We start from the raw sequence: 21,838 nt of genomic DNA, 5'->3' as shown, positions 1-21,838 counted from the left end.
AGAGTATTTTGAATTAATTGTTAAATCATAGCATCTCTTAGGGCATTTGTATTATTGGCAAATAATTTGGACATGACCATTTCAAAACTTTGTAATACTCTTCTCACAGCTGTTATTTTTTTTCACAGAAGATTATTTATCTTCATATGAATCTATGATATCTTTACTGTGATTTTGCCCTGATGTTTATATTGTAATCCTTTGCCAATATTTTTGGAGAAATTGCTGTATCTTTTAGGATTTTGATCACTACCTCGTCAGATGCCTTTCAGGTTTTGTGCTAATACTCTAGTCTTTTTTGCTGTTTTTGTAACTGATAAAAGTTACATGTATAGTTCCATAACTATTGTCTTACTGTTTAAGTTTATAATCTAGTCAGTAGCATCTAAATAGTATTGACATGTAATATTTTGTTATATCTCAAGAATGTTGCTGTTTACTGCTGTCTATAGCAGTTGGTTTTTGGTTTTTTGTTGAGAATGTAGATGGCAATTTGTGCTTGTTCCTTAAATTCTGCCTTTTTTATCTTACAGATATTTTAGCTGTTATCAGAATTTCAGTAGCTGAGAGGCATGCAGTCTTAGTTCACAACATTTTATTTTATTTTTTGCTTTTTAGGGAATAGTTACTCTTTCATACCCATTAACAAAACTCGCAGATGGAACAGACTTCTTCAAGATTGTTCTTCAAGGTACTACATTTAAGCATACATTTAAAATTTATGGTTACTACATCAGTAGTTCCTGCTTTTGTATAGTGTTCAGCAGAATGTTAGATTTAAAATACTCTAAAACTGTTCATTTTCCATTAAAAAAAAAAAGTTTAAGATAAACTTATGCCAGTTGAGTTAATGGTAACAATACAGTCTTTATATTTTAGTAGACTTCTTGTTGCATAACTTTTTAAAAGACTGTCCTGGAAATTTATTAGCTATATGTATAGCTTTAATAGTGTATTTTCAAGCTGCTTCTCATAAGAAGGACCAAGAAAATTGCACACAGAATAGTTACCACATAAAAGGGCACATTTAATATAGGTCAGTATCTTGATTAGCAGCAAAATATTTGTGTTTCATTCTGTTTTAATTTAAGAAAAGGAAATTTCACCTGACTACTCAAGTATTTGAATAGCAGTAGTTAGATTAGCACTTTGAAAGACCTAAGTTGTTTGTCATGTAATAAATGATATGAAAAAATAAAATGATCCTTTTTAAGTCTTAAGCTTATCATCCCTTCCATTCAGGAAGGTGGAGGAGGGATTTTGTTGAGGCTCTGTTGGATTCAAGGAACTTTCCATTTCCTTCCATTTCATTCTCAGCTTATTCTTTACAGTGGCTAGAGAATGACGGCGTGCTCCCCCTGAGGCCCGTGACTGCTCTGCCCGAGCAGCAACCTGGGCTCTGCAGGTCCTGCCTGGTGCTAGCAGAAGGGAATGAAGTTGTTGGGACCTCAGTCATTCTTCTGCTGGCTCCAGGGTTCTCAGAGGGGTGCCTAATCTCCCTGGGTGTTGCTGATTTCAGTGACTGTTCAGGAGAGGAGAGTTTATGCACATTCTCTGTGGAAACCTCAGTTTGCACTTTAAATCACTGAAACAGTAAAAAGTAAAAAACTCTTAAAATAACAACATGCATTCTGCTTGAGTCCTCCTGGAAGACTATTAATTATTATTTCTATGTCCTAGATTATCTTCAGTTTATAATAGATTCTACAGTGGGATCTGTGTTATTGTGATTGGATATTTCCTCTCTAACACTATACATTGAATTATACAAGTGGAAACCTTTTTCATTTCAGTTTAATTGTACACTGGTGTGCAACACGCAGATTTTAATCCTCTTATGAAAAATATTCTGAGCAGTATACCTTAGCACATTTCATGTTTTTACTTTAATTGAAAAGTGTTAGACTCTGTAGATCAACTTGTTCTGTAAGTCTGTTTCTACTGCTGTTTTGTTTTGGAGAAAGTATAGTGATTGGAATCACTTTTGCTTTTTTTCCTCTAGATTCAGATAACTTGTCTTCCCAGATCAACAGCATCAATGTTTTAATATATGGAAAAATGGCAGAGGATTGTGCAAAACTTATACACCATGGGGTAAAAAAACCACCGAAACATATATACATATATATTCTTGTTTTAGGAATTGTTTTTCACAGATGTATGTTGACTTCTTTTCTTGTCTTAGTCTGCTGATCCCTAAAACTAGAAATAGTCTGTTCAGTCCCTTCAAATCTCTAAATATGAACTAGAAAAAAAAAGTATTTACTTATGTAAATTCTTTCTCACACTAATATTGAAGTAAAGCAATTCGTTTTATCAGTGCTGTTTACCTAGCAAGCAAAGGATCATGAATATGGATAATAGAGAAGTCACCCCTTTATATTCATATTTTGAATGTTTTGTCATTTGATAAGATATATTTTAGAATTAAAATCACTTAAAAGAGAGTTACACTAAAAGATTTTTTTAAAAAATTAAAAATTCAAAACTCTGCATTCAAGGTTTTTTTCACTGACTTTGTGCTGGGGTCTTGCTTTGTCAGAGATAGAAGTTTGGTTTGATTAGCTCCAGGTAAAAGATTTAGACTGGTCAGCCTGTGAGTTTGTGAGACAGTGTGTTACCACTAAAGAGGGAAAACAAGATAAAAACAATTACCTCAGTCTTTTTATGGGATTTCCTATCAGTTTACTGACATTTCAATATTAGCCAAATACGAAAGTACAATTAGTATATGATGCATTATGAGCTCATGTTACTGCTTTTCCATTTTTGATACAAACTCACACTAAATCATACAGTGGTGTGGGCTGGAAGGCACCTTTAAAGATCAGCCAGTTACAACCATCCCCCCACAGGGAGGGACATAAGGGCAGGGACATATTTCACCTCATTAGACTGCTTCAAAGCCATATCCAACAGTACTTTGAGCACTTCCAGTGATGGGGCATTCACAACTTCTCTGGGCAAATTACAGATTTCTCTGTTCCTAGGAATTTTGAGTTTTGATGAGTAAGCCAGAGTGGAAAGTTCTTGAACTAATTTGCTAAATATACAAGCTGCAGAATCTCTTTAAATTCAATGAACAATTAATTTTTCTTCTGATAAAAATACAAATCTTGGACAAATCACTGAGCAGCAATGAGAAGATAAAATGATCATTACTAAAGAGCTGGGTAGGAAACTACAACCCACAGGCACAACCCTTAGACAGCTAAGGTGCTTTGAAACCCCAGTTTGTTCCTCCTCAGTGAACCGAAACTTCATGGTGCTTCCCTCATGTCTCAAATGAGATTTTAATTTTGGAAGAATATGAATATGAGGAAACAATGATTTCTGAAACTAGCAGAGTTTGAAAAAAACCCCATTTTTTAGCCAATAAAGAATTACTTCAGTAAGGTCCAGTACAGTTTATTTACTGCATACCATTTCAGATTTTAGTATTTTTAATTTCCATACCATTCTTGGCATCCTGTAAGAACTTTGGCTAAGTAGCCAGATGGAGGAGCTGGCGATTTCCAAAAATGTGAGTAACCATGTTTTCTCCTGAGTCGATCTGTAGCAGAATAACTATCATGACAAACATTGTCTTTCCTGTATTTCACACTTTTTGAATGAGAGAAGTAGAATTTCTTTTTGCCATTTAAAAATGTTGTTTGAATCTTGTAGTTTATACAATACACTTCTGTTGACATGAAAATCCACCAATTTATGTAAATAGCTTTGATTCCCAAGCCAATTGCAAGGTCTTCTTAGCTAAAGGTGAAATGGAAACGAACCTATTTTGAAAACTAATATAACATTAAATTTCAAAGCACCATACAAATATTACGAGTTTTTTTGCATATTTAGAAACTGCAAGTCACAACCTGTCAAAGGTGACTGTGAATTTGTAAAAAATCTGAGAATGTGTCTCTTCTTTCTACCTGTAGAACTAGGTTTTGAGCTCAGTGCTGTCTTTTTCTCATGGAAATTGGACAGTCCTTTCACAGTTTGAGAGAAGGTTTGTTTATTTTTTTAATGTGGTGCTGTATGGCATATATATTACATGACAGTAACCACCAGTGACCTAATATTACTCAAAAGTTTTTTCATTTATTATCAGCCTGTTAAAAGGCTGAGTCTGTGTAATTCTGAAGTTGCTTCTGACACAGGAGAGCAAGACAAGAGAAGTTACCTGTACAGAGCTCCATTCCTGACTCAGCAGCAACATCCCAGAATCTTGTGCAGTCTACATTCTAATAAAAAGCTGAAATGGGGATAATGTATAAGCAGGGCATAGCTTTTTAGATAAAGGTTGATTTTACTGTTGGAGGAACATTCTGTGTAGCATCAGCTAACAGTGAAAGACATGTACGAACATCTGATTTCGGCAAAATTCATGGAGTTTCCTTAAGTTTATATTTTTGTGTTTCTGAATCTGGAAAGAATGAAGCAACTTTCATGTATGTTAGTAGGACAGTGTTTCAGAGATGCAAAGAATACTGAGTGTTCTAATTGTTTTGACATGTTTTGACTTAGCTTTGAGTATGGCTTACTTCTAGGTTTATAGATTACTTTTTAGTCAAAGCATACGTTGTGACACTACCTGAAATCACCATGTCCTAAGTAGTTTCATAGTGAGTTAAACTGTGTGATTAAACTTACGTTTTGTACAGAAATTTTTTCCCCAATGTTTTAATAACTACATATATCACTGTCACTTAGTCCAGAAGCCTTTCTTTTTCTTGCACAGAAACATTAAGGTTTTGGATCTTAAATCATTTAGTGTAACATTGTCAGATTGCTGAAATAGCAAAAAAAGCGCTGTCATAGTGCAGTATTTGGCTAAAACTGTCAACTTTAATCAGTAAACTCTTTTATTTGTTGTAATCAAATAAACTCATGAAGTAAAGTTATTCAGTAAAAGTTTATGGAAGTGCTTTTGATAGACGCTTGAATAGAAATAGGGTTCCAAGTCTAATATGTTTATTGGAATGGAGCACACTGACACAGCCCTGCTAAACAGTTCTGATAGAAAGACAGGTGACTATAAAGGAGCTTTACATTGTATCAGATGGCTTTTTTAATCACCTCTGATTACCTAAAAATATTTAACATATTTTCTATCTTCTCCTTTCTAATTTTTTCTTTTTTCTCTTTTGATTTGGTGAGGTTGGTGCTAAAAACATGAGCTACTGCTGGGACTTGAATCATGCACCCTTTAAATCCTCTTTTTCTTATTTATCTGGTGGTGTCTGAGGAACTTTGTACAAAAGTGAAAATAGTTAGAATTGGTTTCTGTGTCAGAATCTCAGGAGTGATGCCAGAGAAGTTTGTAAGGTCTCTTTTGCTACCAGAAACCTACCTGTTGATTGACCTATCTATTTAACCCTTAAGGAAGATGTTGGACCAGCCAAAACAGAGTTTATAGGAGACTTTCTTAAAAGTACAGCTGTACTTCAATGAGAAAGAAGCTCTAAGAAAAGAATGTTTTATCGCTGCTGGTCTGATGTGTGATTTCTGCTTTAGTTAAGCTAATCAGAAAGGAGTCAGTCTTAAGTGTATTCAAAGAAGAATGATTCTTTTACTTTATTCAGTGTGAATCTTTCTCCCTAGGCTTTGTCAAAAATAGCACTCAGCTACACTAGCATCACAAGTGTGAAAACGTTAGCAGAAATAAAGGAAAAGATTTCTGGCATTTGTTGTAAATATAAATTCCATGGGTAGAAGAATTAAATTAGGAAATTTGAAGACAATTTGTACAATTTGTTCAGGATTTTTGTTTCTTCAGTGTCTTGAGACTTTGGGGTGAAATTTCACATCATATAGTCTTAAAATAGAGCATGTGTTAGAGTCTGTGTAATTTTCTGTTTATTGCTCTGTCCCCATAGGAAACCTTGATAGTTGCAGGATTTAAGGTGATAAAATTGCCTCCAGTAGGAGAGGGTGGTAGACATGGTTGTCACCTGGAAGTGTCTGAAGAAGCTGGATCAGCCATTTATGTAAGTGGTTGCCCAACTTTTTCTTTTTTTTTATTTCCAAAATGCTTACATTAACATTTTGCTTTATAATGAAAAAAAAATCTCTTAGAAGCTGAAATGGTACAGATTATTTTTCTATGTTAATCAGGAAACATGACACCTTTGTTTGTGTGTGTGCATATGTTATTTTATAACTCTAGCCAAATGGTTTTCCAGGTAAATTTCTACTCATTGAGTGCAAGAATTTGACTTTAGTTGACTTTAGCTAGATTCCTGTTTAGACAGAGCTGTTTAAACTACTCTTGTGCATAACACATTTCAATAGTGCAGACAAGGTAGAGGGTGCAAGAGTGATTTCAGGTTTCTAATTTTTAGTTTTCTCTGGTCTATGAGTTTGTACTGTTTTAGTTCAAATCATTAGTTGTTGCGTTTCAAATACATGAATTGCTATAATCTAAATTTTATACAGAGAATTGTATCCTTTTGTCCTGAGTAAAATATTTGTTCTTTTGTCCTATTCCCACATCAGTTCTGTTTAGTTTATCTATATAGTAGTCTAATTAAATCCTAAATTTAAGAGAAAAATACTTTTTTTTAAATTTCAGAAAGGCACTTTTGTTTTGGAGTTGACCTCTATAGGAAACTAAAACTTGGCACACAGCTCAGTGAGAAACAAAGTTATTTAAAATGATAGTGCAGACTGTTTCATGACATTGATTATCTGTTGATGATAATGATGATACATAGGTAGAAAGAGTATTTTTCATTGAAGATCATGGATAGCAAAACCACCCTGAGTCTGAATAGGTGTGTGTGAACTAAGTGTCTAAATTTTAGAAACTATACGAGGCCTTCAACTGAGAATTGGAGCTCCTGACAGTCTAATCCCAAAGACACTGTGCAGCTTCCTGAATCCTGGATTGTGCTGAGATGTTTATCTCATCATTGACCTCAGAATGGAGCTTGTGGCACTTTGTTTGGTGATGTGTATTAGGTGCTTAACATTAATACAAATGAGCAGACTTGGTTTGTTCTTCACTTCCTCAATCATAACTTTTCACTCAGCTGTTTAAAAGTAAAATCAGCTTTAGGAATGCAGCTGAGGTGGGAGAGCAAAAGCGTGTCGCCAGCAGGAGTCAGCAGTGTGGGGCAGGGCACAGCTGTGGCACGGGGCTCCGTGTCTGGAGCCAGGCTGGGCTGTGCTGTCAGGATGGTGGCTGAGCCCTGTGTTCCTCACAGAGCGTGGGGTTTGTTGGCTTTTCATCAAATCACCGTGATTAGTTCTTTAAAAGACCTTATGTTGAAGAGAAGTCTGGCTTATAAGTAAGGCTTAAAAAGCTTAGGAACTACCTTTAAATAAAATTTATCCCATTCTGGTGAATTTTTTCCCCCAAAGGAAAGTAACAAGTCACTGAGAATAGATCTGCTCTAAGCATTGACATGTACGTACATCTTTATGTACAAAAGCTTAAACTCAATTAAGGTCTATGTTAAGCAAGTGTAGTTTTAAATTTGTGGTGTCCAACTTTCAAATGCTGCTCTGTTAATGTGACCTAACATATTCATCCAGGTGACTTCAGAAAATGTGTGTATTTTTTTGAAGCAGCTTTTGACAGCGTGTAATTGCAGTAAATACTACTTTCTTCTGTAGCTAAAATTTTAGTAGATTCCGATATGATTCTTATAGCAAAAATGTCTCTTGAGGGCTGGTTGGTATTTCTGTGTAGTGTTGTCTTTGCTTTAAAGGTATTAAATGTTGTTATATTTGCAGTACCTTTAGTTTTGTAATTAGAAAGTTTGTTATTTTTTCTCCACAGATTGGCACTAAACCAGGAGCAACTGCTGCTTCAGAAACTGCATCTGTGGTGAGTTTGTATTTGGGATATTTTTAAATCACATGAGATTAGCTGCATCTTAATAAGAAGGTGTGGAATTGATTTTTGTTCCTGTTTAATTTACTTCCATACTCTTATCCCAGCAGTCATTTAGCTTTTACTTCTGCAAATAATATACCTAGAATACAAAATAAAATATGAAAAAAGTAATACATTATCTATACTTGTATATAGTTCCTATCTCAATCTCCAAACAGACCTCATGTTGGTTTAGGAAATATGAATAGAAAAGCAACTATTAGTCTAAATAAGACTGTATGCTTGTGTTGTAAAAAGAAAAAAGGAAATATGAAACTTTCTTGGATTTAAGATCAGACTTCCGATACTGGTCTTAACATTTGTTTTGATTTCTGTTCGGAACAAGCCCTTATGTGTCTAAATTAAAATTCGACAAGAAATAGTATTTTAAAGGCAGAGGAACTGGTTTATGAAATTTTAATGTTTTTATCATGATATTAAAGATTCAGTACCAATGGTGATAGAGCTCATTTTCAATTTTTATTTACAGTTTCATTTTTTCAGTATAGTACTTGAAAATCTAAGTTATCAGTCAGTTTGAGAGAAACTGTATTCTTTAAAAGAGTCTAATCAGCATGTACTACAACCTGAAGATGAGAATAGTCCTTAAACTGTAGAAAGTAGCCCCTAATTTCTTTAATCCTCCAGAAATTGGGGTGTTTTAATCAGAATATGTGCACAGTGGCTGTGAGAGGTAAGCCCCCCACCAGCCCAAGACAAGGATTCTGTGCAGTGACACTGCCAAGCAGAAATTCAAAGCTATTTATGTATGTGCTTTAAAAAGTCCTCTGGATGGACATGGTAAAATGGATCAGTAAAAAATTGTCTTTCATTCTTCTTTATATAATGACTTTTACTCACCTGGTTCATGTATTGAAACTTACTTCAATTAACTGGTTGGCTTACTGTAAGAAAAATGCAATCACAGAAAGAAAAGTCCTCTGGGTTTTCTGAGTCTCAAGTGATTAAGATACAAAAAATAGGTAATTTTTATTTCTTTTTTTAAGATGAAATAAATATGTCAGAGGATGAATAATGTTAAAAGACAGAATTCTGTGTGAATGTTTAAATAATTTTTTTCTTCTGTTCCCTCATTATATTATGCCTTTTCAGTCTGTTGCTCCAAAGTATGTGTATACTCCCCTGAATCACCTGAAAGATGGAACTATAGTGAACTTGTATGGCGTTGTGAAGTTCTTCAAGCCTCCATATATTAGCAAAGGAACTGGTATGTACTATATTCAAGAGATTTGAAATCTTCTCCAGCCAGAACTATTCTGACTATGTTTGTTAAAAATCAACTAGAACAACAATTTCACATGATCCTTTGACCAGCTAATACCAAGGAAATAGAACAATAAATAGATACTAGAGATACTAGATAGCAGTTTAGGCAGACTGGTGGAGATAGCAAATGAAGAAAGTTCTAAAAGGAGATTTGTCGTTTTTCCAGCTACTTTAACAAGACTTTGGGGAACGGAGGACTTGGAACATCTTAATTAGAGAAACACTGATTACTGGAAATCATTAAGGCAGCCATTCTCTCCAGATATGCAAAAACAGTGAAGTTAAATGCACCGACTTTCGAAGGAGCATGTCTGAAGCAGCTAGGAGAAATCTTTTTTCTACAGAGCTATTTGTCAAGTTAATCACTTCAATTTCTTAAGTAATAGAAATTTAATAGGGAAAATGATTATTTATTTAGCAACTAGTCCTTGCCTAAATGTCATTAATAACTTCCTAATGTGTCTTCCCTGTATATTTCAAGTTGACGTTATTAAAATAACACAACAGTATCAGTGGAGAACAGGGACACAATCTGATCTTTCTAATTTATGAAGATAGTTGTAATTCATGTGTTACTTTATAATGAAAATCTTTAAAACAGTTTTAATTAGTCTGGAGTTTTTACTAAAAATATTCACTATTCAATATTTCAATGTTGGTTTTTGATTTTTTTGCGCAATCCAGAGTGAAGTTTGCTTGAGAGAGCACAAAATGGTCAATGATTGTTCTGCATTGTCAGGGCGTGAAGTGGCTCTTGTCAGAAAATTCTGTGGTTGCTTTAGATCTGGCCCAGTCCTGCACCAATGCATTCTCTGTCTGACACTGTAATTATAGAATCATGTAGCTTTAAGCTGATGTCCACTAGAAGCATGGAAAATGGGGCCACTGTACTTTATCCACATGGGTCCTTCTTCACTATAGATATGCCCTGAGGTTTAAGATGCTGCTCCATCATATAGATATCAAGTCTTAAAGCTGAGGCTTTGCACTGTGTTCCCACTGAAGGTGGGTACCACTGGACTGGTACCTAATTTAGTCTTGTTGGTTTATATAATCTATAATTAAAATTTAATAATTTCCGTTGCCATTATTGCATTAGGTGAATGTTAAAACACTGATGTACAAAATGAGTTTTCAGTATGTTCATAAATCATTTATTACAGAGAAAGTTGTTTTAGCAAAGTATGCTTTTGCTCAGGGCACACTGTTTGAAAAATTGGTATATGAGAACTTTATGAGCTCTGAAAACTGTCCAAGAAAGGGCTTTGGGTACTCTTGGTACAAGAGACAGATAGGATTTTGTTTGCTAGAAGATCTGTTGAAAGTGTTCAAAACTATATTCTAACTTTCCTTCCACAATAATTTAATAGTCTTAAGATATTTTAAATTTTTAACAAAGATGATATTCTCCTCTCTCCCCTCCCTTAATCTTAAGGATATTTTAACCTTGAGATTTAAAAGAGAAGTAAATAGAAGAAAAAAGAGTCTCTGTCTTTGTAGTGTCCAGTTGCAGAGATTATGTGCTTGACCATGAAAGTTTCAGGACATTGCAATGTGACACCTGCTGCTTCCCCAACGCATTTTTTTCCTGTAGATATTGGCCTGTGTTTTCCATAAAGCAGGGAAAAATGAAGAAGAATCCTTGCTGCTGGTTGACAGTGTCGTAGAATTAATGTCCTATTTTCCTGGAGAAACCTCCATCTAACATTTTATCATAGATACGTGCAGTATTTTTGTATGTCACATGTTCAGTTAAAATCTCATTTTATCATACCTAGACATGCATGTAGATTGTAACTATTTTATTTTTATGAAATATTTCCTAGAATCAAAATTAATAAAGGATAGCAATTTTGGAAAAGACACATCTAAAAAGCTTGACCACTTCCAGGTCAACAGTTCTACATGCCCAAAATGCAGATTAAGAATCAAATCAGATTCTTAAAGAATTTTTGAAGCCCTAAGTTGTATTTTTATTTTCAGTTTTTATTTGATCTTGAGCCAAGTTCATCAAACAGAATTTGTTTAAAATTATGTAGCTGAAAGAACGAACTCTAATTTAAAGTATACCATTTGGTCAACTTGAATTACAATAGTCAAATTTTAGCAAGTAATAGCAAACCAACTTTACAGTGCAAAGCAAATCCATCACAGAATGTTGTGGTATCCATTTGAGAGGAAACAGACTCAGTTAAACCTGCAGTAGTTTTTCCTTCAAAGTATAGTGTTCCATTTGGGGTATTTTTTGAATCAGAATGTTGAGGATTTATTTAAGTTTTGCAGAACAGAATAAAAACTGTTGCAGAGGTAAAGATAGCAATTTCATTCCTGGACCCCTAGAGATTAGAATAATGTTTTCCCTTCTGTTCACAGTGGTTTATATGAATTTCTTTTTAAAATAACCACTGTTTCTTATCTTAAACTGTAGAAGACAAATAAAAGATAAAAAGATATTTAAAGGAATTATTAACAAAAATAACAAACAATTGAATAAATAGTTAATAGAAATCTCAAGACAGTTGCTTTGATCTACAGTTTACAAATGACAGCATTGAAACATCTGTTTAGCCAGATGCTTCTGGTAGTTATCAAATTGTATCTCTAAAGTGTATCACCATGTTAGAAATAACAAGCTCTGGTAAAACAGTTTGATTCTTCAGAGGTTTTGTTTTGGCCTTCTGCATTATATGCTTGTATGTGTATGTATATATATATATATATATATACACACACACATATAAGAGTGTGTGTACATTTGTATTATTTTTTCCTGTCTTGTTGAAATATAAATTGTAAATTAGCAGGGTCAGCTGCTTGGTGTTAGTGCAAACACTTGTATATTGAATGGCATCAGTAATTCTTGAAAACAGTATTAAATGTTTCATTTAGTTTTGAAGAGAGAATAATTTACTACAACAATCTCTTCTTTTTTGTATGTATTGAAATAAACAGAAGGCAATATTTAATTAGAGTCCCTGACGGCTCACAACATTGCCCAAAACCTTTTTATCTCTTGGAAGGGAGAACTCACTGGTTCAGGGTAGTGGTTTTTCACTAAATGTTATTGAGAAATAAATATGTAATTGCCCAAAAGGGGATGTGTAATTAGATCTATGCTTTCCACCTTAACAATTATACAAGTATATTTGTCAGGAACTGCTGAAGTCCTCCATAAAACTACAATAAATGTTTAATGAGTAAATACTAAACAACTTGTTGGTCCTACAATATCAATAAGTATTAATCTGGAAAGCTGTTTTAGCAATTCTGGCTTTCTTAGGATGACTGAAAAATGAGTTTGTATGTGAGCCTGTAGGGTTTGGGGTTTTTGTGTTTGTTTTTTATCTGTCTGTACACACTGTGGAGAATGCTGGCTTTCTGCTTGTGCTAATAATTGGCGTATCAGAGATTCCCATAAAAGAGTGGCAATGCTATGGCATTATGAAAGGAAAGCTGTAACCTGAGGAATTGTAGTCTTCTGTCATGATAGTGGAGGCAACTTTACATTTTCAGTAACTGTTACAGGGCTGCAGGAGATTCCTATTTCCAACTATTTAAAGGACCTAGAAGCTTGACAATCACCATTCTTCTCCATGCAGACGATGCAACCTTTTACTGATTACCAAATAGTTGTGGATTTATTAATGAAATAAAGAAGTCATTAACAAGTTATAGCAATTGTATTTTTAAAGAACAATAAGGACTAATCTGAAAGAATATAAAAAGCTTGTAAGACGTATGCAGACCATCACTCTGTACTTTCATTTAAATTAAACATGAGTTATGTCTCCTTGTTTTTGTAACATCAATTCTGGGATGTTGCAAGCATCCTTTTACAGGTAGCTGACAATGGCAGGTGGTTCCTCACGTAATGTTTTAAGCCTAAGTGAGAATACCTCTTCATAATAATTAAATATATTTTTTTAAAAAGTAGGTGCAGTTCGGAGTTTTGTGTAGTGTCAGCCGAAATTCAATGCTTTTACTGAGACAATCTAGTATGAAAGTAAAAAGCTTTCTTCTGTAGCATATAAATTTGCTGAACTGTGCATCCATTGTGTCATATTTTTAAGACAGGTTATTGCAAGTAAAACCTACCAGTGGTAAAAATTTTCTTTTAAAGAAAATCAGTGTGTTTTCTAAATCGGTGGATTGAATTTCTCTAGTAAGGGAAAATTGACTCCAATATATACATTTCTATTATTTATTTATTTATTAGCTTGGTAATGAAGGGATTTTGGTTTGTTGGAAATTATACTGAGAAAAATCAAAAGTGTGACCAATGACATTATATTGTTTTGTTTAACTCTGGGACATTATTTAGATTCAGCAATCCTGCTTAGTTTGACTCACTATTTTTTCAGAAAAGTGAATTCATTCACTGATCTATAATGGTACTGTGGAAAACAGGAAACAATTTTCACATTTCAGGTGGAAAAGACAGGTGGCTTTGTATTTTTAACCTTCTAAAAGGACTTTGCTGAATGAGAATTTCATTGAAAAAAATGAGGATATCACTGAAAAAATGAGGTTTTATGCTTTGTTCTCAAAGACCTGTATTGTCATTAGATTTATAGAAGTGATGTTTTGAAGTGATAGTAAGGAGTGGAAGATTAAAGTCACACAGACAGAGAACCTCTATGATGGAGAAAGTGTTCTCTAGCTCTGTAAAGCAAGCATACTATTTTGTACTGCTTTGACTAGGATGATTATCAGTCTTACATGATTATGCTAATTACACAGAAAATTGAGGCAGTGTGTTAACTTCTACCATTAAATAGGCAGCTGCACATATACGAAGCTGACTAGTTTGTGTAATCACAGCATCAAAGAGTAACCACAATTTTAATGTGGAGTGTTTTTGCTATTTCCCCTTGATTCTGACGTTGGATTATATCGGTGCACTGTAGCATGTTATTCTGCATTCCCAGAGGATTGTAGATCTGTGAACCATATGGGTTCTTCTTCTTAATTGCTCAGTTTGCTCATATTTGCAAAGTATCTTAAGTTGACCTCTAGAATTGATACCCCCCTCCCAAAAAAATACATCAGTCTTTGGATTACAGTAGTAAATACTTGCAGTTTTGTCAGCCAGTGACTGGAGTTTATTCTTGACATTGCTAGTCAAAATAGACTCTATGTGGACATTGTGCCTTTGGTGGGATTGTGGAAAAGAGTGATCTCAGCAACTTCTGAATGCAAAAGATGTTAATTTATCATTATTGAGTCTGTGTAAAAATCTTGGGAAGGAAGAAGAGTACTAGATATTTTATAGAAATAGAGGAAGTTTTTGTATGTATAGGAAAAGTTTTATTTCTCAGTAAGCCTGCAGTGGATTTCTTTCATCACTTCATTCACTCAAATCATTAGGGAATTTAAACTTTTAAGTTTAAAAGATAGCAAAATTTAGGGGCATATGTACTTGAAATGGAAGAATATATCTTTTGAAAGATGTATTTTAATCCAGTCTTACATACCTGTCTTCATGTTCAGGGAATCGGTTCAGAGAGATTACATATAATAATCGTCTTTTTATGACTGTCTTCCTGTAGCTTTCTATATATATGGCAAATCTGTCAGTTTTACTAGACTGATAGCATTCTCTTTCAGAGTTGTCTAGCAACAATTTACATGTCTGTGTCTTTAGAATGTGCATGGTAGGGATTTTACTGACTTCGTTTTAGAACTACAACACCTTTGTTCAGTTCCTAGCTGTATAAACTGGCAAAGTGTCATTATCACTAATTGCCTCATAGAATTACAGCTAAGGGAAGTTGGGGGTTTTGATCATTTAGATTTTTTTCTCTTCTCTTTGGGTTTTTCTTTTAAGAGAGGAGAAGGTGTCTGTCAGGGCAAAACAGTTTTGATTTGGGGAATTTAATTCATTGCCAGTTAACATTTATTAGATATAGCATATATTAGATGCCAGTAAGCATCCAATAACTTACTCAGATATTGAGAAACAAAGAAATATTTGAACACATAAGGAGAACACCTTTCCTCCACCTTTTCCAGGTTCAGCTTCACTCTGGGCACCCCTCATCCCTCCTTCCTAGTCTTTGTTCCTCTGGCTATGGTTACAGGTGTCTCTTGGAGAGACAATAGGAGATACAGGAGATCAGGGTCAGGATGTAGCCTTTCTTTTTGCTGCTCCTTGGTTTTTCAGGTAAGTTACCAACTGCCATGTTGAGAAAGAGCAAATATACTTTTACTCTGTTTTATATTTGTAAGGTATCGGAGCAGACATGTTCTGTATGCTGAAATCAAAAATACAGGTTTCATTTAGGTCATCCACAAATACGGCTCTGTTCTGGGCTGGTCTGCATTGTCATCTTTGTATCTTGTTTTGATTTTACTTTCTAGATCATTTTAAGTGAAATTCTATGAAGTTTAACTTCAGAAAGGCATATTTCATATTTTTACTCTACTTTCTAACTACCACTGTGTGACTCTATTCTTGTGGTATATATATCTATCTCGCATATTTTGTTGAAGTGAAGGATATGTAATTTATGGTTTAATTTGCTTGTAGAACTCATTCCCTTGTCAGAAAGCTGTGCAAAATAAATTTTAGAAAATGATTTTATAAAATTGTAGATATGCTCCTCAGTTTGTAGAACCAGTAATTGAAACATGAAAGAATAGCCTGTTGCAGACAGAAGAAAAAGGTTTGTGTGTTCTTGCACACATTAATCACACATTTAATTTTCAGTTATTTGGGCTAATTATTGGCAAGATGGGCCACACTTCAGTTATTATGATACTGTAAAAAATCATATTTGAAAAAGTTGCACAGATCCTAGCAGGAAAAATTTGACCATTGGGGTGTTCCTCCCAAATTTAGTATCTGTGTATTAATAGTTCTGTAATGCCTGTTACTCATCCAAACACTTTTATATTTTACAGATTATTGCTCAGTTGTAACACTTGTGGACCCATCAAATGTGAAGTTAACATGCAATCTTTTTAATGGAAACCTGGATTGTCTACCAAAAATTTACAAAGTTGGAGATATTGTTCGATTTCATAGAATAAAGGTATGTACTAGGATATGGGGAGTTTATGTCCTTGCTTTTCTGCAGTGAGAGGACTATAGGAATAATTTAGTTCTTCATGTACAGAAATTAACTCTTGGAGACTTTGGATAAAGCAGCTGGTTGTTAAAACAGCTGTGAGTATGGTGTGGACCAAAACTGAAAGTTAACGATGACATTTTTTCAACAACAACAATATTTATTAAACTACTTGACAAAAAATCATGTGATACTTCTAGATGGATAGAGTTTAACTGGCATGAATCGGTGTGATTTATTCCTCTTCAAACTGAAGTTGTATGGCTGTGGTAGGTCAGTATTGGATTTCTAAGTACACATTAGGAAAATAAACAAGACCACTGTCAGGGAATTTATGTATGCACTCTCTTTTATGCAAACACAGTATTCATTATTATCACAAACTTACTAAGGAAACCTACCGATATAGCACAGGTAAGGGACCTCACTTTTTTGATTTGGCATCACTTTTTTGAGTAGATTATTCTAGAATCCTTGTCAGTTGGTACTTTATCATTCTCCAAGATGACGTTCCAGTTTAAAAGAGAGTCTATCAATTTGCTTCTCATACGCACTTCTTTTTCATCACATTTGAGCTGTTCTAAATGGTTTCCAGTCCTAAAAGACCTCCAGCTGTTCACAATCTATGTCTCTTCAGATGCATGAGCTGAGAGCTTGTGTAATTAATTTCTAAGTGAAAATGATCTGGAGTCACTAAGATGTCTGTTTGGCAATGTTCTGATTACCCCAGACTAAGAAACAGATTATTTGGAAATTTTCGTATCTGAGCAGGTAGAAATCTGACACAAAAGCCTGGTGCCAACTTGTGGGAATGAACTGGGAGGGGGGGACCTCGTTCTCTTTCAGCTACAAGCAGCATAGTAGGTATGACTTCTAATTACACTTTCTTCAGTTCTTCCTTCACTCTTTCCTGCTTTTGTCTTCAGGCCTTAATCACCTTCTTTTAGCTTGCTGCATGGAAGCAAGCCAGGGTAGCAGAAGCCATAGTCTGCCAAGGCTCTTCTTACCAATGAAGACAGATAGATACATACAGCCCTTTAGAGCGTGTGCTCTCTCTGCCCCAGATACACTTTCGGGGGACTTCCAGGAAGTTCACATTTACAGCAAACACATTTTAAAAATTACTGCTCCCGGTTACGCCATTGGCTTCTAATAGGTAAGTTCTCCTCATAGTAACAGATCTGTTGGCAAGATTTGATGGTCAGAGCTAATAAGAATTTAATGAAGAGGATTCTGTTGGAATTACTTTGGATAGAGGGTAATTTAATTTGCTTAGTATTTGTTGCAGAGAAGGAAAATTTTAAGTGTCTTAGTAATGGAACTGGAAAATCATCTAGTTTTAATTACATTTCTGTTAATATTTCTTGAAAATCATCTAGTTTTAATTACATTTCTGTTAATATTTCTTGAAGTACATCTTTGTGCATGTCATCTTATGATGATTTCTCTTGAATTATAGAATTCAGTGATTTACAGTACTGTTGCTGCGCTTTTAGCCACAATCCCTGCAGAGATTGTGGAAGGCGAGCCTCCCATCTGCCAATATAAAAGCCAGGCCTGTGATTTATTTGTCTAGTCTCCTTCAGTCTTCATGGCAAAGGAGTTTTCTTAGGTGGATTTTTTTTGGACCTTCTTGTTTATTGTTCACTGTGAATGCTCTTAATATCTTAGAAATAATGCCTAATGGTCCACTGTTAAAGGGCAGAAAGAGGCAATCTGCTGGTACTGGCTGAGCCTGCAATGTTTTATACTCCCTTGACTTAGGAGTTTTGGCTGGTATTCTGCCTTTCTTCAAATGCTTCAAGCCCTGCCATGATGATAGAATTGTTAATTTCCTCATTGGCTTTTCTTTAGTATTCCTTATTACCTTGGAGTGATTCACAAACAAGAACTTATTTCCTCACTTCCAGTAAAGAGAATTGGTATTTGATTTCCATTTTAAAGTTTGAGAATTGGAAAAAGTGAAGCACATTCTTATTTTGGTGTTCATCTTGTTCAGTGTACTCTAGTTGTTTAATACAGTCAGGATGTCTAGGATGTGTTCTGGTGGGTCTTTTTCCCCAATACCCAGCATTGCAGAGCTGTGTGAGCCATGTGCATAACTTGGGGAATGAGGATTGAGATTATAAACTTCACTTGTACGGCTTCCTTGGCATAATGCAAACTCTGTGGCAATTACAAAGCCTTAATACTCGAGCTTGTTGTCACACAATCCTGATATTGTTCTCTCTTACTTTCATTGACCTTAACTTCTTCTGTACTTAGGCACTAGTTGCCATATCAAATGAGGTAGGAATTGAAAGGTTGTCACTCTTGTTCTTAGACACTAGGATTGCATCACTACTGCACTTCTCAAGTTGTGCACTGTGTAGGAAAATGTTCTGTAGAAAAATAGAGTCATGGGGGTTATGGAACATGGTACCATAACATAAATGCACCATGAGCTGAATGGAGTTTGCACAGACATCAGTAACTGCCATCTACTAACCTTGGGATAATTATGGATTATAATCCTACTGTTTCAGCTTTGTGGTTAGATCACAGAATCAAAAAATCATTAAGATTCAAAGTTACCTCCAAGATCATCAAATCCAGCCTTTGACCAAATACCATGATACCCAATGCAGCATCCTAGATCTCTAGAATTAAAAAATGGAGAAAAACACCAGGAAAATCGATTTCTTTGCATGCTATTAATTGCATATTCATCTGATTCAAACTCTTTAGGTTTACAATGTAAAAGCATAGTCTCTTTGAGCAAAAGGATTTAATAGGCACAATATAGATGGTTATTCCTTTCACACATCAGTAGATAGACAAGTGTAAGATGTATGTTTTGCTAGTGAGTTTCTAAGGTGTTTATCCCCAGAGGAGGGGGAATCTGAATGTCAAATATATGGAGCATGGCTTCATAACAACATAGAAGTACCACACTCCCTTTTCTGTCATCATTACTAGTTCTGTTCTGTCTCTCTTCTTGTGCATCTCCCTCCTAAATCTAGTAATACTTAACATAGCATTAGTTCCACTGTGTTACTCCGATCTTTAAACAATCTGCTGTAATTTCCAGGAGCAATCTTACTTTTGCATTTAGTTAGCAGTTCCCTTGTCTCTTTATATTCTCTCCTTTAGTTTAATCCAGTTTGTCCAATGAAAGTTGATTTCTTTCCTTCTTTCTACTTGATGCAATATGGAAGGTGCTGAGAGAAAGACACAGCAGAGATACCTGCACACTTCTTATTCCTGGGCAGCTCTAGCTGTAGCTGTCAGGTTGATAAGGATGATGGGGAAAGTCTGAGGCTTGGATATATGGCACACTGAATAAACATTAAACTTTTGCTGAATATAGCTCCTGGACTCTTAGTGTCTTCTGAGTAAATGTGGTCCAAATGTGTAAACTTGGCCAAAATTAGGTTTGAGACTCTCTGCTAAAAATGATGTTGAAGAACTAGTTTTCAATTTATTTTTCTGAAGAGTGGAAGGAATTAAAATGTTTTAGTAAGCAGTTAGGAGATTCTTTTGAATACAGTAGAAAATGACACGTTTTTGCAGAAAAATCAGTATTACTATTGCTTTTGGCTCCCCTTCAAAAGTTCTGTCAGGCATACAACTCACTTTGAATGGAATTTAAATTAAAAACAAGTATTTTTCTTATAGTAAATCATGTCAGGAAATACTGACTGTAGGCAGTGATAGTGTTTCTGTAATTTGAAGTCTTTGCAATTTGCACATATGATTTTTATATCAGTACTTTTGGTCAAGTTACTGGATCTGGTTTTAAATACGTAGAAAATATTCCAAAATAGTATTAGATACTCCTTAAGTAAACTATACTACTTTCTCTGAGGAATATTTCTAAAACAGTATCACAGTGCTTGCTGGCTTTTTAAATTATTAAAACAGAAATTATTTCCATTGGCTTAAGTATGTAAACTTTTTGCATACAAATTTTTCCACAAAATACTTTTATCTTCAGAATTGGTAAATAAAATAGAATGTATTGCTCATTTTCTTCGTTAGTTTGTGTTTCCATTACTGTAGATGTTTCTGACAACCTTTACAGGCAGCAGTTCAGGAATGCTAGAGAATAACATGTCATTCATGGTCCTAATATCTAGATGTGTTTATCATGTCTTCAAAAAAAATTTTACTTCCATGTGACTATCTTTGTTAATTTTCTTTTTGGAAGTGCCTGGAGATAGTTTTGGTAGTTCAGTTTTCTTCTTGTGATATTTAAACATTCAAAATGGTTTATTTTTACTTCAAATGACTTCTCTATTTCATTAGTATCTCTCTGTTCATACAGCTGGAGGTACAAGTAAACCAGGATTACATTATTAAAATATAAGTTAATATAATCATGTATTATCCAAATTTGTTTAGACTATTTACTTAAGATGAGAAAACATTTACAAAATATAATGGAATATCTAGATGCATTCTGGTGGGTTTTTTTCTGACAGGATACTTTCCTTCATACAAATATCATCAGTACCAATCATAAAAAAAATAAAATCTTCCTTCTTGGTATAAAAACGTGTACATTAGCTTGGTATATGCTGTTTCCCTAGGCATTTTTTGATATTGTAAGATGATCTGTGACTGCAGTGGTTTCATAATAGTCCTTTGCTTCTATAATTTAACAATCAGTTTTGATGGAAAACTGCCATGGAGATGCTATTATTCCAGCTTTATATACTACTTACTATCACACTTTTCCATTTAGTGAGATGAACAACACCATCTTCAGTAAAAAACAAAAAACAAAAAACAAAAAGGATGTATTTTACTTTGCTGCAAATCTATTTATAAATATTTCAAGATTAGCTTCTTTTCAATAGCTATATTCTGGATAGTGTTGTAACCCATAGAAATCACTAGAGTTTATTGTCCATGCAGTCTGTTAAGGTGACATTTCACCCATTGTTCTTTAGTTTACAAAAGTATGCCAAAGACTCGTGCAATATGTATTGGAATTTGTTTGCTTAGAACAAGCCGAATACATTTTATCTGCTCTGTTTTTGTCCCAGAGGATATATTTATTTAGCAACCATTATTTACTGAAATTATTTTAAATTCTCAGGGAATATTTAAGGAGATACTCATCTGTCCTGCTTCCCTGTTAACCCCCTGTTTCACCCTCCCACAGCAATTTTTTTAAAAAATATGTCCATGTCCTGTAGAAATGACACAAAGTCTACTGAAGGGCAATTGTTGTCATATGCCAAAGTCCCAGATTGACTCTTCTATAAGTTTAATTCAGTTTCAGAATCCTCTGGAAAATACAACATGTTGACAGGATCAATGCTTAACTTGATCTGAGATCTACTTAAGAGTGCTATAATGAAACAACATTTGTCCATGGATTTTGTTCATTTTACACTCGAGTGATCCCTTATCACTTTAGCAATATTTTAAGGACAAGTCCAGAGAATTTCCGTTGACCATCATCTCTTTTGTGTGTCCAACATAAGTAATTTTCCAGCTGTGAAATACTTTGTTCTGTAACCCATTCTACATCTTCTTCTCCTGTTTCTTCTGTTGTTCACTAAGTAAAATTGTTGAGTTCTGTTTACATTTTAGAGGACTCAGTGGTTTCTCCACTTGC

The 21,838-nt window shown here is 34.5% G+C and overlaps 1 protein-coding gene across 1 annotated transcript in view; it reads left to right on the top strand.

Annotated features, from left to right (window-relative positions):
- Positions 1-21,838, top strand: part of POT1 (protection of telomeres 1) — a 60,352-nt gene that overhangs the window by 7,781 nt on the left and 30,733 nt on the right. The window contains exons 4-9 of the mRNA XM_063396786.1: positions 619-691; positions 2,003-2,094; positions 5,871-5,981; positions 7,778-7,825; positions 8,987-9,101; positions 16,064-16,194. Coding sequence (XP_063252856.1) covers positions 619-691; positions 2,003-2,094; positions 5,871-5,981; positions 7,778-7,825; positions 8,987-9,101; positions 16,064-16,194 — 570 coding nt within the window. The remainder of the gene's footprint in view (positions 1-618; positions 692-2,002; positions 2,095-5,870; positions 5,982-7,777; positions 7,826-8,986; positions 9,102-16,063; positions 16,195-21,838) is intronic.

This window comes from Prinia subflava, chromosome 4, assembly GCF_021018805.1.
Source record: "Prinia subflava isolate CZ2003 ecotype Zambia chromosome 4, Cam_Psub_1.2, whole genome shotgun sequence".
Lineage (NCBI taxonomy): Eukaryota > Metazoa > Chordata > Aves > Passeriformes > Cisticolidae > Prinia > Prinia subflava.
This window is presented reverse-complemented; position numbering and strand designations above follow the sequence as displayed.